Source organism: Anomaloglossus baeobatrachus, chromosome 5 (genome assembly GCF_048569485.1).
Source record: "Anomaloglossus baeobatrachus isolate aAnoBae1 chromosome 5, aAnoBae1.hap1, whole genome shotgun sequence".
In the NCBI taxonomy this organism is placed as follows: Eukaryota; Metazoa; Chordata; class Amphibia; order Anura; family Aromobatidae; genus Anomaloglossus; species Anomaloglossus baeobatrachus.
Window position 1 is genome coordinate 96,697,371 of NC_134357.1, and position 14,711 is coordinate 96,712,081.

The window sequence follows — 14,711 nt, forward strand, 5'->3', positions numbered from 1 at the left end:
GCCAATGTATGTGAGCCCGATTACCAATGGCAAGGTAATCGCAAATATTTCTATAGCAGTAATGCAATGCCAGAGTTAACGTTTTCATTGTCAGCATTTTAGTGTGCAGCTGTATATGTATAAAAAATAGAAGTGTCATAAACATTTTGGTCCACAGAGTTTGTGCTGATGTCTATGTCACAAAAAGTTTTGACTCTGTGGTTTTTGAATCAGCAGAGATTTTTATGCTCTATGTTCTTCACCACTCAGTGTCCCACTGTGACAGTAAATGGGAAGAGTGCAGGGTACAGGGGCTCTTAGACTGGTCCTCAGACTAGGGGGACCATAGCTATCTTTTTTCTCAGAATTACCTCTGAAGGTGAGGATATCTGAGCCGCCATTATGGCCCTGCTCCTGACCATCACTGATCTTATGCCACCCTAACCCAATGCAATGGGAGGGCCAAGACAGGAGTGTTATACCACCAACAAAGAGACAAACAGGGGAAACCAAAACTCTATCTCACAGGACACACAGACAGAGGTATAAGACAATAAGGTCACAGGAGGAAAATAAGAGAAGGGAGGAAACAAGACAATGGCTTCTCAACAACACCAAGCAAAAAACAAGACAATCTCCAACTGGACTGGGACACAACAGTACACAGACCAATACAGCATAAGACTATAGTCGGCATGGGGAGACAGATTCCATCCACTTAAAAAGGTGGGGATTAAATGTGAAAGGTTTCCAACAACATGTAATGGCAAAGGTTACAAGAAGGGTAGCAGAGTTTAACTATTGCTAGTCTGACCTTTAATGAGCACATAGCTGGTCAACACCCAAGCCAACCTGTATAACTCAGAAAAAAACAGAGAAACAATAGTGTGGAGTGCCAGAATCCATAGAGTGAACATTATCTGATGTTGCCATGATACTTGGAGAGTTTTGAGGAAATAACTCCATGTGACACCCACTTTGTAAGTTTTTCGTGGTCTGACAATTTGTAGCTAAGTTACTCTGGCCCCTACAGTTGAAACCACAAGTTTACATACACTATCAAAAGCACACATATGGATGTTTTTCTCACTATCTGACATGAAATCAGAATAAACCTTTCCCGCTTTAGGTCAATTAGGACTACCAAAATTATTTATATTTGCCAAATGCCAGAAGCTGTCAGCAGATAGTACAGGTTTAAAGTCCCCTAAGGGGATTAGTAAAATCAATAAAAAAAATGTAAAAAGAAGTTTTAAAAAATATTAAAAAATCCAAAAACTTTAAATTACCCCCTTTTTTGTCCTATTTGGAATCAACTCTTTCAGAAATTTCCGCTCTATCAAATTATAAAATCAATCTGATCAGTAAAGGGTGTAGCGAGAAGAACAATCAAAACGACAGAATTAAATTTCTTTGGTCACCACAACATTGCCTTAAAATGTAATAACAGGCGATCAAAACATTGCATCTACCCAAAGAGGGTATAATTAAAAATGTCAGCTCAAGACATAAAACACAAGTTGCCACTGAGCCCCAGATCTCGAAAAACAAGAACACTAAAGGTCTCAGAAAATGACAAAAGCACAATTCATTTTTTTTTACAAAATTCTGAAGTTTGTTTCACCACTTAGATAAAAGTAAAACTATACTTGTTTCATGTATACAAACTCGTACTACCCTGGGTATCATAATGCCAGGTCACTTTTACCATATAGTGAAGATGGTAGATAAAACACCCAAAAAACAATTGTGGAATTGCACTTTTTTTTCAATTTCACAACACTTGGAAATGAATGGTGTTATTCAGAAGCATAACTTGTCCCATAAATACAAACCCTCATATGGCTATATTGATGCAAAAATAAAAAAGTTACGGCTCTTGGAAGAAGGGGAGGAAAAACAAAAACAAAAATGGAAAGACGCCTGGAGGTGAGGGGGGTTAAAAGGAATCTATCATCAGGTTTTTGCTATGTCGAGTGACTGCAGCATAATGTGTGAAACTGGACCCTGATTCCAGTGATGCATCACTTAGTTTACTGAGCATAGCAGTTGTGGCACAATCAGAGTTTTTAGATATAACAGAGCTCAGAAAGTTAACCCATCCACAACACAGCATTCTCTATACATTTTCTCTTGACAGTGAAATGTTTATGCTGGGTTTGGGATTGGACAAAGTCTCACTTATTGTATTGAAACAACAGCACACAGCCTAATAAAAGACACTTCCCTAAATTCAGTGTCTCAGCCCCTACATCATGTTGTCTTCAGATTATATTACAAAAATCTGCTAACAGATTCAGTTTAAAGGGAACCTGTCACCGGATGTTCATAATCCTTACCTAACGGTGGGTGCAGAGCAGACTAGTCGGATGGGTCTCTCTGTTCTCACGCCTCCTCTTTCGCCATCTGAGCAGGGCAGATCAAAGTGCGCCTGTGCAGGACCTCACTGTCGGCTAGTGTACAGTCATGGCCAAAGGTTTTGAGAATGCTACAAATATTAATTTTTACAAAGACTACTGCTTAAGTTTTTCTAATGGCAATTTGCATATACTCCAGAATGTCATAAAGAGTGATCAGCTTAACAGCAATTAGTTGCAAAGTCAATATTGGCTAAGAAAATGAACTTCAACCCCCAAAACACATTTCAACATCATTGCATGCCTGCCTTAAAAGGAGCAACTAAAACTAACATTGTTTTAGTGATTGTTCCATTAACACAGGTGTGGGTGTTGATGAGGACAGGGCTGGCGATCAATCAGTCATGATTAAGTAAGAATGACACCACTGGACACTTTAAAAGGAGGCTGGTGCTTGGTATCATTGTTTCTCTTCAGTTAACCATGGTTATCTCTAAAGAAACACGTGCAGCCAGCATTGCTCTGCACACAAATGGCCTAACAAGGAAGAGTATCGCAGCTACAAAGATTGTACCTCAGTCAACAATCTATCGCATCATCAAGAACTTCAAGGAGAGAGCTTCCATTGATGCCAAAAAGGCTCCAGGGTGCCCAAGAAGGACCAGCAAACGCCAGGACCGTATCTTAAAGCTGTTTCAGCTGCGATGTCAGACTACCAGTAGTGCCGAGCTAGCTCAGCAATGGCACCAGGCTGGTGTGACTGCTTCTGCACGCACTGTGAGGCGGACACTGCTTGAGCAAGGCCTGGTTTCAAGGAGGGAAGCAAAGAAGCCACTTCTCTCCAGAAAAAACATCATCGATCGACTGATATTCTGCAAAAGGTACAGGGAGTGGACTGCTGAGGATTGGGGTAAAGTCATTTTCTCAGATGAATCCCCTTTTCGATTGTTTGGGACATCTGGAAAACAGCTTATTAGGAGAAGAAGAGGTGAGCGCTACCACCAGCCTTGTCTCATGCCAACTGTTAAGCATCCTGAAACGATTCATGTGTAGGGTTGCTTCTCAGCCAAGGGAATCGGCTCACTCACAGTCTTGCCTAAAAACACAGCCATGACTAAAGAATGGTACCAGAATGTCCTCCAAGAGCAACTTCTCCCAACTGTCCAAAAGCAGTTTGGCGCCCAACAATGCCTTTTCCAGCATGATGGAGCACCTTGCCATAAAGCAAAGGTGAACACTAAATGGCTCATGGAACAAAACATAGAGATTTTGGGTCCATGGCCTGGAAACTCCCCAGATCTTAATCCCATTGAGAACTTGGAGGCAATCATCAAGAGACGGGTGGACAAACAAAAACCAACAAATTCTGGCAAAATGCAAGCATTGCTTATGCAAGAATGGACAGCTATCAGTCAGGATTTGGTCCAGAAGTTGATTGAGAGCATGCCAGGGAGAATTGCAGAGGTCCTGAAGAAGAAGGGTCAACACTGCAAATATTGACTTGCTGCATTAACTCATTCTAACTGCCAATATAACCTTTTGGTACTCATAATATGATTGCAGTTATATTTCTGTATGTGATGTAAACATCAGACAAACACAATTAAAAACCAGAGGGCAACAGATCATGTGAAAATATAATTTTGGTGTCATTCTCAAAACTTTTGGCCATGACTGTAGATAATGTAGAATGTGTCATACACACTAGCTCCAGAAGAAGGATAAAGATGGTTAAAAGAGGAAGCGTGGGACCTGGAGAACGGAGACGCCCATCTGACCAGTGTGCTCTACACCGACCGTTAGGTAAGTATTATAAACATCCGGTGACAGGTTCCCTTTAAAGAGTTTGTCCTATGTTAAAAATATATGTATATAAGAATTGCCTAATAACTGTCGGTCATCATCTCTGAGAGTCACACTTGGTTTGTTAAATGAGAATCCCCAAGTTTCCATTCTGACTGCTGACCAACAACAGTGACAGGAGAGATGTCCACATATGAATTAAGTCTCTCATTTCAGTGTCATGGGAGTTGTGAATAAGTCAAGCACAATGCATAAAGCTTAAAAGAAGTGAAGGGTGGACCCAGCACCACAATCCAGTATGTTAAAATATCAAAAATGTATTAGGTATTGAAAATCTAATGGATACAAAACTTGAGAGAAGATGCATAGGCACACCTTACGCGTTTCGGACAATAAATAAAAACAAGTCCTTAATCAAGTCTTATGACAACTTTATGACGTTTGTGAATGTGACATATATGTCGGTTGTTAGACAATTCTTTTAGAGAAAGTGTTAACACATTGCAATTTACATACAGAGAATTGGATATGACCTTTAATTACATTATTTTTAATTAGTGTTTTATTTTGTCCCACTTTAATAATTCGATACTTTTGTAAGTTTAAGGATTGTCCACATGCTGCATTGTTTTCACTCATTCTCATAAATAAGGAAAAAAAGAACACAAAAACGCATTCAATATGCACATAAAAAGGCATCAATAATGCACATAATTGACGCAAACGTTTTCATGCCAAGACACTAGTTCTTAAGCGGGCTTTACACGGTGCGAAATCGCTAGTGATGTCGCGAGTGATAGCACTCACCCATGTCAGTGGCATGTCACGGGGTGATCTCTGCCGTAGCAAACAATATCGCTACGGCAGCGTCACACGCAATTACCTGTTCACTGACGTCGCTGTGGCCACCGAACAATCTCTCCTTTAAGGGGGAGGTTCGTTCGGCGTCTAAGCGGCGTCACTAAGCGGCCGTCCAATAGAAGCGGAGGGTCGGAGATGAGCGGCTGTAACATCCCGCCCACCTCCTTCATTCCTCATTGCCGGCGGCCGCAGGTACGATGTTGTTCCTTATTCCTGCGATGTCACACATAGAAATGTTTGCTGCCGCAGGAACGACAAACAACCTGCATTCCAAACGAGAAACAAATTTTAAAAATGAACGCCGAGTAAATGACGAACGATTTGACACCTTTTTGCAGTCGTTACTGATCGCAAAAAGGATTCACACACAACGACATCGCTAACGAGGCCGGATGTGCGTCACAAACACCATGACCTTGACGATATCTCGTTAGCTATATCGTTGTGTGTAAATGGGCCTTTAGTGCTGAAAAAGCTGCTAAAAATACTGAACAAATGCACATAGCTTAAGGGGCTAGCAAGGGTGACATTTGATATTTTTGTTTCTTTAAATCTATTTTCTGGACAAATTACCCAGAGATATATAGTATCTTTCATGGACACATTATTACTTTGGTTTTGTCTTTTTTTTATCTAATTTTAAACATAGCCAGCTATAAATATGATCTAGAATTAATTAAAATAAAATGGATGTTATGTTGCTGATTTATTACCTATACTTGAACTGAAATCAGCCTAAAATTTCTTAAAATTTGTTTTTTTTTTTTAAATGATCGCATAACTCTTCCAATGGAAATCACTCTAACATTCACATTACAACTGATGTTCAGCGGTAATGTCACCATCGCAATGTCCTTGTGAATCAGATGCTCGTCCTCTCTCCTTCAAGATGTGTCCTTCTCAGTTCCTTGTTCTCAGAAGAGTGAAACATCAATAATATTTAGATGAATTACAGGAGTAAGAAGAAAATAATCCTTTTCAGAGTACATTAGCTGAGAGTTGAAGAGGTCTTTTTTTAATCTCACTATTTCTAATGAATTGCTGAGTGATGCTACAGTAATAAGTCATTTTCTGTAAAAAGTACAATGGATTGCCTTTTACAAAAGTTTTCTTTTCTCTAAGATGTTAGTCTCTTTGAAGGTAAAGAGCTTGTATGATAAGGACATCATAGAGAGGGGTGATGCTCCGAGCATCCCCCAATCAACAAGAGTGGAGACCTTCTAAGTAAGAGCAGTTCTTGCTCCAGCACTATTCCACTCTTTTGCCAAGAAAATGTCACTGCAAATCATATATATATATATATATATATATATATATATATATATGATTTGCAATATATTGTATATACTATATATATATATATATATATATATATATATATATATATATATATATATATATATTGTATATACCCAATATTATGGTGCACCTGAAGGGTTGCCATGGCAGCCAGGGACCTGCTGAATGCTCCCAGGGTAGCGATTTTTCTTCTACTTTGAAACCCAGCATGTGATGTGGTACAGTTTCATTTGAGAATAGTACTGTTATATTTATTTTCCTCTTAGAAGTTTTGAATAAACAAATAAATATATATGTACATATATCATGTATTATAGCAATATATATATATATATATACACACAGTACAGACCAAAAGTTTGGACACACCTCAATCAAAGAGTTTTCTTTATTTTCATGACATGAAAATTGTAGATTCACATTGAAGGCATCAAAACTATGAATTAGCACATGTAGAATGAAATACTTAATAAACCAGTGGGAGACAACTGAAAATACGTCTCATATTCTAGGTTCTTCAAAGTAGCCACCTTTTGCTTTGATTACTGCTTTGCACACTCTTGGCATTCTCTTGATGAGCTTCAAGAGGTAGTCACTGGAAATGGCCTTCCAACAGTCTAGAAAGAGTTCCCAGAGATGCTTAGCACTTGTTGGCCCTTTTGCCTTCACTCTGCGGTCCAGCTCACCCCAAACCATCTCGATTGGGTTCAGATCTGGTGACTGTGGAGGCCAGGTCATCTGGCGTAGCATCCCATCACTCTCCTTCTTAGTCACATAGCCCTTACACAGCCTGGAGGTGTGTTTGGGGTCATTGTCCTGTTGAAAAATAAATGATGGTCCAACTAAATGAAAACCAGAAAAGCATGCCGCTGCAAGATGCTGTGGTAGCCCTGCTGGTTCAGTATGCCTTCAATTTTGAATAAATCCCCAACAGTGTAACCAGCAAAGCACCTTCACACCATCACGCCTCCTCCTTCATGCTTCACAGTGGGAACCAGGCATGTAGAGTCCATCCGTTCACTTTTTCTGCATCGCACAAAGACATGGTGGCTGGATCCAAAGATCTCCAATTTGGACTCATCAGACCAAAGCACAGATTTTCACTGGTCTAATGTCCATTCCTTGTGTTCTTTAGCCCAAACAAGTCTCTTCTGCTTTTTGCTTGTCCTTAGCAGTGATTTCCTAGCAGCTATTTTACCATAAAGGCCTGCTGCACAAAGTCTCCTCTTAACAGTTGCTCTAGAGATGTGTCTGCTGCTAGAACTCTGTGTGGCATTGACCTGGTCTCTAATCTGAGCTGCTGTTAACCTGCAATTCCTGAGGCTGGTGACTCAGATAAACTTATCCTCCGCAGCAGAGGTGACTCTTGCTCTTCCTTTCCTGAGGCGGTCCTCATCTGAGCCAGTTTCTTTGTAGCATTTAATGATTTTTGCCACTGCACTTGGGGACACTTTCAAAGTTTTCCCAATTTTTCGGACTGACTGACCTTCATTTCTTAAAGTAATGACGGACACTTGTTTTTCTTTACTTAGAATTTGTATTATGGCAAGAAAAAAGAAGCTAACAGTCTATTCAGTAGGACTATCAGCTGTGTATCTACCAGACTTCTGCACAACACAACTGATTGTCCCAGCCTCATTTATAAGGCATGAAATCCACTTATTAAACCTGACAGGACACACCTGTGAAGTGAAAACCATTTCCGGTAATTTCCTCTTGAAGCTCATAAAGAGAATATCAAGAGTTGTTTCACACTTTTTTGTTAAGTGTTTCATTCCACATGTGTCAATTCATAGTTTTGATGCCTTCAATGTGAATCTACAATTTTCAGAGTCATGAAAATAAAGAAAACTCTTAAGCGGGCTTTACACGCTACGACATCGCTAATGCGGAGTCGTTGGGGTCACGGAATTCGTGACGCACATCCGGCCGCATTAGCGATGCCGTTGCGTGTGACATCGATTAGCGATTTTGCATCGTTGCAAAACAGTGAAAAATCGCTAATCGGCCACACGGGGGTCCATTCCCAATTATCGTTACTTCAGCAGTAACGAGGTTGTTCCTCGTTCCTGCGGCATCACACATCGCTGCGTGTGACGCCGCAGGAGCGAGGAACGTCTCCCTACCTGCCTCCCGGCCGCTATGCGGAAGGAAGGAGGTGGGCGGGATGTTACGTCCCGCTCATCTCCGCCCCTCCGCTGCGATTGGGCGGCGGTTCAGTGACGTCGCTGTGACGCCGCACGGACCGCCCCCTTAGAAAGGAGGCGGTTCGCCGGTCACAGCGACGTCGCCGGACAGGTAAGTATGTGTGACGGCTCTGGGCGATGTTGTGCGCCACGGGCAGCGATATGCCCATGTCGCGCAACAGATGGGGGCGGGTACGCACACTAGCGATATCGGGACCGATATCGCAGTGTGTAAAGTAGCCTTTAGAATGAGGTGTGTCCAAACTTTTGGTCTGTACTGTATATGTATCATATAGTTTAGTTTTTTCTATATATATATTAATATATATGTATATGTGCCATATATATTTAATATATACATATATATTGTTATTTTTCCCCACAAATATTTGAATGTTTAGATGTGTATTTTCATTCAAAATTTCTAGGAGGAGTAATGTTATAACATTAACATTTTAGGGAGATTTTGGGCTTCACTATAGGAGGAAAATGGTTGCATTGGGGATATTCAGCAGGTTCTTGGCAAATCATCGGGCCCACCGTAATCTCGTTGTAGGGGACTGATGGGAGCAGTGCTGTGAGTAGTCATTGACTGCAACATTTAAATGCATTTACAGCAGCAATAGGAGAATGCTCTGGCTACTGCTGTTACAGCAAGAGATTATGCTGGATGGTTAGTGCTTGAACCCGCCTCATACACTATAAATGGTCATGGTTGATAAAGTGTTAAAGATGCAAAGTTTCCTAGAAGATCAATCAGCAGATTAGCAAACTATGCAAACTATGCACATTGCTGCTTAATATTCTGATGCAAAAAAAAAATTGAAAATAGAGCTATTTACTACAAGTGAAGAATTACTATATAGAGATACATTTCTATTAGGGATTTTTTTTTTAAGAAATGTGGCTTCATACATAATAGAGGAACTGGCTGATGTATCTAGAAATGTGATGCTTAAATTTCATATTTGTTCTTGTTGATGATTTTAGTTAAATGAAAAAGTGAAATTGAGAAAAATGTTCAAATTACTTTGATTTGTGATACTTGGTTATTAAATAATGTACATCATATATCAATTTCAATGTTTGAATTAGAAGTTTAAAGATACATTAACTTAAGCCTATCACGTTGTAAAATATTTCAATCCGCTACTTGTTTTAAAATATCTGCTTGTAACGCACAGCTAAGACTAGAAGTATTATTTATTCATTCATAAATGTAATTTTTAGGGATATATGATCTATCTATCTATCTATCTATCTATCTATCTAATTCTTTTATGTTTTTATCTATCATCTAATTTAACTATCTACCACAGTGCAGCAATCAGCCAAATTTAAGTCCTTTGGAACAATTTAGTGTTAAGGGTGCTTTACACGCTGCGACATCGCTAACGATATATCGTCGGGGTCACGGTGTTTGTGACGCACATCCGGTGTCGTTAGCGACATCGCAGCATGTAACACATACTAGCGACCTGAAATGATCGCAAAAGCGGTAAAAATCGTTGGTATTGGAGAGGTCGCTCCAACACCAAAAATCATTGACAGGTGAGGTTGTTTGTCATTCCTGCGGAAGCACACATCGCTGTGTGACACCACAGGAACGACGAACATCTCCTTACCTGCGTCCGCCGGCAATGCAGAAGGAAGAAGTTGGGCGGGATGTTTTGTCCCGCTCATCTCCGCCCTTTCGCTTCTATTGGCCGGCCGCTTAGTAATGCCACAGTGACATCGCTAAGACGCCGAACGCACCTCCCCCTTGAGTGAGGGATTGTTCGGCGGTCAAAGCGACGTCGCTGACAAGGTATGTGCGTGTAATGCTGCCGTAGTGATAATGTTCGCTACGGCAGCGATCAAATGTCGCACGTACGACGGGGGCGGGTGCTAACACTCACGACATCGCTAGCTATCGCTAGCGATGTTGCAGCGTGTAAAGAACCCTATAGTTAAAAAATATGTATATTAGCTATTTATTATTAGATACATTCATTAATTAAAAAAAAAAATAGAACAATTATTTAAATCTGTATTAAAAATAGTGATTTATTGCTTCTAATAATTGTAAAACAGTAATATCATTTTTTTTCTGCAAAATATTACATGAATTTATGCTTTGATTCACATATTCTTCAATTATTAAATGAAGGGGAACCTGTGCCATATTATATGCAATTTGTCTATGATACAGAAGGAGGAGCTGAGCAGCTTGCTATAAACTTTTCTAGGAAAATATTAATATTTTTTTCCGTTGCAATATTTGATCTTCTGCTTTTTCTGTGCTTAGTGGTCCAGTGGTCTGTTCCACTTATTGATTGGCAATTATGAGTGATGAGTGAGCACTGCTATGATCAGGTGCTCGGTACTTTAAACAAGCAGTGGGATGCTCAGATGGGCGTGACTCGAGCACTTGGCTATAATGGAAGTCAATAGCAGAGGAATATTTCCTGGAAAAATGCTTAAGTTACCCATTGACTTCCATTATACTTAAGTCATTTAGTTGCTCTCATCCAAACATCCAAGTGCCCTTAATGAGTTTTGAGCACAGGAGCATGGTAGTGCTCGCTCATCACTAGCAGTTATAAATTATTGACTCAGACCACCCACGGGAACTCTAAGCCAAGAATGAATAGCAAACAAGTTATAATATTCTCCCAGAAAACTAAATATCAATTGACGTAGCTCAGGCTGCCCTATAAAATGTTGTCTACAGATCATAAACCATGTTCAAGGTGACAGGCTCTCATTAGATTAATTTAATTGAAGAGATTCAGTATAACTTCCATATACCCTAGATCCACCTCTCACTCAATGGTTGTCCACTAATCCTTATATTCTACTGTTTGCATGTGACGTCTATAAAATGACTGTGTTCTCATTTCTTTTCTTTCATAATTCTTCTCTGCTTCCTTTGATGAATATACTTATGACTACAGACTGGCAATATGAGGGTAAGATGTCACAAAGCTGGAAGTCTTAAACATTGCTTGACTGTTCTTCATACTCATTCTTCTTATAACATTATTCAAATTCCGCTCACTCTCTTCAATTAGATCCTTTTGATCACAATTAAGTTCCAATTATATTTGTTTTTTGTTGTGAAGCTTTAATTACAATGTTTCCCTTTTAATCATCTCTTCATGCTATTTTTTATGTCCTAAATTACCATAATATCCTTCTCGTCCTGAAGGACTTCAACTTCACAACTCCTTTGCCTCAGACTTCAGAGAGAGGCTTAGTGTTTTTAGAAACAATTAATATACACATAAATGACAAAAACTTTTTGAAAATAGGTATAATAGGTGTGAGTACATCAGTGGCTTTTGGTGTTACATGTGACTAGTTGTATGTCGTGATGTGATAGATGCCTGTTGTTTGCATTTTTAGGAACTGGTGCTTCTACATTCTCGCGATATTTTGGCATTATAAGTAAACTCTGTAAAACCATGTTGTGCAGTCATTAAATTACATTGCTTTGTGCAGCCTGGACCTCCCAATATCATTTGGCCATATCAACAACATTGCTTAACCATTTAGGAAATCAAGAGTTAATTACTTTATTTCCTTTGCTTGTAGATTGCGAACTGGCCAGGTCTGGTCCACCGGCAACAATAGTTGCTATAGATGAAGAGAGCAGGAATGGTAAGCACATTGGAGAACCCTTTTTTTTCAATCTTGATGAAAAGGTTTACTTGTAGATATTGTATGTGACTCTGGAGAAGAATAGCTTATATTTTTGCTCTCTTGTGGCATCAGGTACTTTTCTTTAACAATTTTCAATAATTCTAATTGGAGATTTCAAATGTTAGTGCTTGAAAATTAGCTAAAATGTAAAGTCTCCTATGACGTTATAGCAATTCTACACTGAACAAAAATATATACCCAGCACTTGTTTTTGCTCATATGTTTCATGAGCTGAGCTCAAAGATTTAAGACTTTTTCTATGTACACAAAAATACTTTTTCTTTCTCAAATATTCAAAAACAGGAGATACAACGAGTATATATGCAATAAGAATAAGTTTTATCGATATGAATAGGACCCACGCAAGACAGCATGGACAATAAAAACAACTACCAATAAATCAAGGGGGGCACAAGGTATTGAGTGTATAAAAATTGTCATTGGTTGTCAATGTAAAGGCATAGCATAGGACAAAAAGATATAATAATATAATGGGACTCAGTCCATATATGTCTGTCACTGGTAGCCGTGGGAAAGATAAGGCCAAAAAGGTGTATAAGCACAACACAGGACAGAAAAATATAATACAATGGTACTCAGTCCGTACGTGTCAGTCTCTAATAGTCGTGGAAAAGGTAAGGCCAATCTACAAAGTATGCGTAGGCACAACACAGGACAGAAAGATATAATACACTGGGACTCAGTCCATATGTGTCTGTCACTGGAAGCCGTGGGAAGGATAAGGCCAATCAAATAAAGAATGTAAAGGCATAACACAAGACAGAAGAGTATAATACATTAGGACTCAGTCAGTATATGTCTGTCTCTGGTAGCCGTGGGAAAGGTAAAGCAGATCAAAAGGAGTATATAGGCACAACACAGGACAGAAGGATATAATAATATGATGGAACTCAGTTCGTATATGTGTATCACTGGTAGCCGTGGGAGAGGTAAGGCCACTCAAGACTGTATTAGAAAGACCCAAAGTAAAGGGATGTAATACAACAGGAATACCCCGGTCAATTTAGACAGTAAAAAAGAATTTATAAGCAATAAAGTACAAGTGCGTACAACTATGCCGGGGTCCCGAAGGACTCATACACAAGAAAATAAGGTCATATAAAATACAGTATAATTAATACAAGGACAACACCTAATACATAATCAATACAGAGTGCACATACCCAAAAGGAACAGGATCACCACCATTGCTTTAGCGATGTCATAGCGTGTAAAGCGGCCTTAAGGCCCCCTTCACACTGACATGATAAATATGTGCATATGTCCCTCTGTGTGCTGTGATCGGCACATGTGTAATCTCTATGTGCTATCCTTGATAATACACAGAGATCAGACACTTATTCTCACCTGTACTTACTTATTCACGCTGCTGTCCTTGGTGCTGATATCTCTTGCAATGCTGTGTCCAGCCACTACTATCTCACTGCTGCTACCGCTTCTGGGTGGGCGGTGCTGTGCTTATTTATGAGCATAATTAGCTGGCCTGGAAGCAGAGAGACAGCAGTGGCTGAAGAAGGTGAGTTTAAAAAGCTTTTTATTTTAAATGTACATGTTTTTTCTGGTACGTGTTTCATGAATTACACCACTCTGAGGTCTGTTGGACATCAATTATGCCAGAGAAAAACAGACTTGTCTTCGTGCGGAACACTGCACAGAAACAAACTGGCCAACCGTTAGGTAAGTATTATAAAGTGTTTTTACATCCTACACAGCGGCCTAGGCTCTTATATACTGCATGTTAGAATGCTGTATATAAGAGCCCGGTGGTGGTGGCCGCAGCTTATACGCCAAAAAAGTGGTGACAGGTTCTCTTTAATAAATTCACTGCATCTCATCACTTGTGTGCTCCTCTCCAGAAACGTTACTCTAATCAATGACTGGAGTAACATATGTGGTCTAACTTTTAAAAAAAAATTCAGACAGGTATTACCAGTCTCTGTCCCAGCTACTCCCAAACTCCATCCATTCAGAAAGAGTTGAATGAAAGTGGCATAAAAATGCCAAATGTCTCAAAGTTTTGAAATTCTGGTGTAAATGCCTTCATATATCTAGGTGAGGTGTCCATTGAATATGATAGATGTGCAACTTGACATGCTGAAATAGTCATGTCTTTTACAACATCTTGACTTTTTTACAATGTCAACAAGACATTTCCCTATATCTGAGCATTTTCATGACTCATGCAGTAAAAACATTTTATATACTGCTGTAGTGCAAAATTATACAATCCAGTTTTATAATTTGAAGTTTCATATTACAGATGAGACCATATGGTGCAGTTGACTGCGCTTCTGAAAGTCTATTTTAAAACACAATTATGAAAGAATTGGCAGATAGAGTTACAGATTAGAGATGAGCGGACTCCTGGAAGTTTGGTTTGGTGGGTTCAGCCGGACTTTAGACAAAGTTCAGTTTTGAACCTGGACTTGACCTGAAACCCAATGGAAGTCACTAATTGGGCAGTTTGGGACTCCACCCACACGCAGCAAGCCATAAACAAAATGCTTACGGGAAAGGGTGG

At 39.6% G+C, this 14,711-nt stretch overlaps 1 protein-coding gene across 1 annotated transcript in view; it reads left to right on the top strand.

Annotated features, from left to right (window-relative positions):
• Nucleotides 1–14,711, top strand: part of PCDH15 (protocadherin related 15) — a 2,365,808-nt gene that overhangs the window by 417,744 nt on the left and 1,933,353 nt on the right. The window contains exons 3-4 of the mRNA XM_075348720.1: nt 11,422–11,436; nt 12,062–12,127. Coding sequence (XP_075204835.1) covers nt 11,422–11,436; nt 12,062–12,127 — 81 coding nt within the window. The remainder of the gene's footprint in view (nt 1–11,421; nt 11,437–12,061; nt 12,128–14,711) is intronic.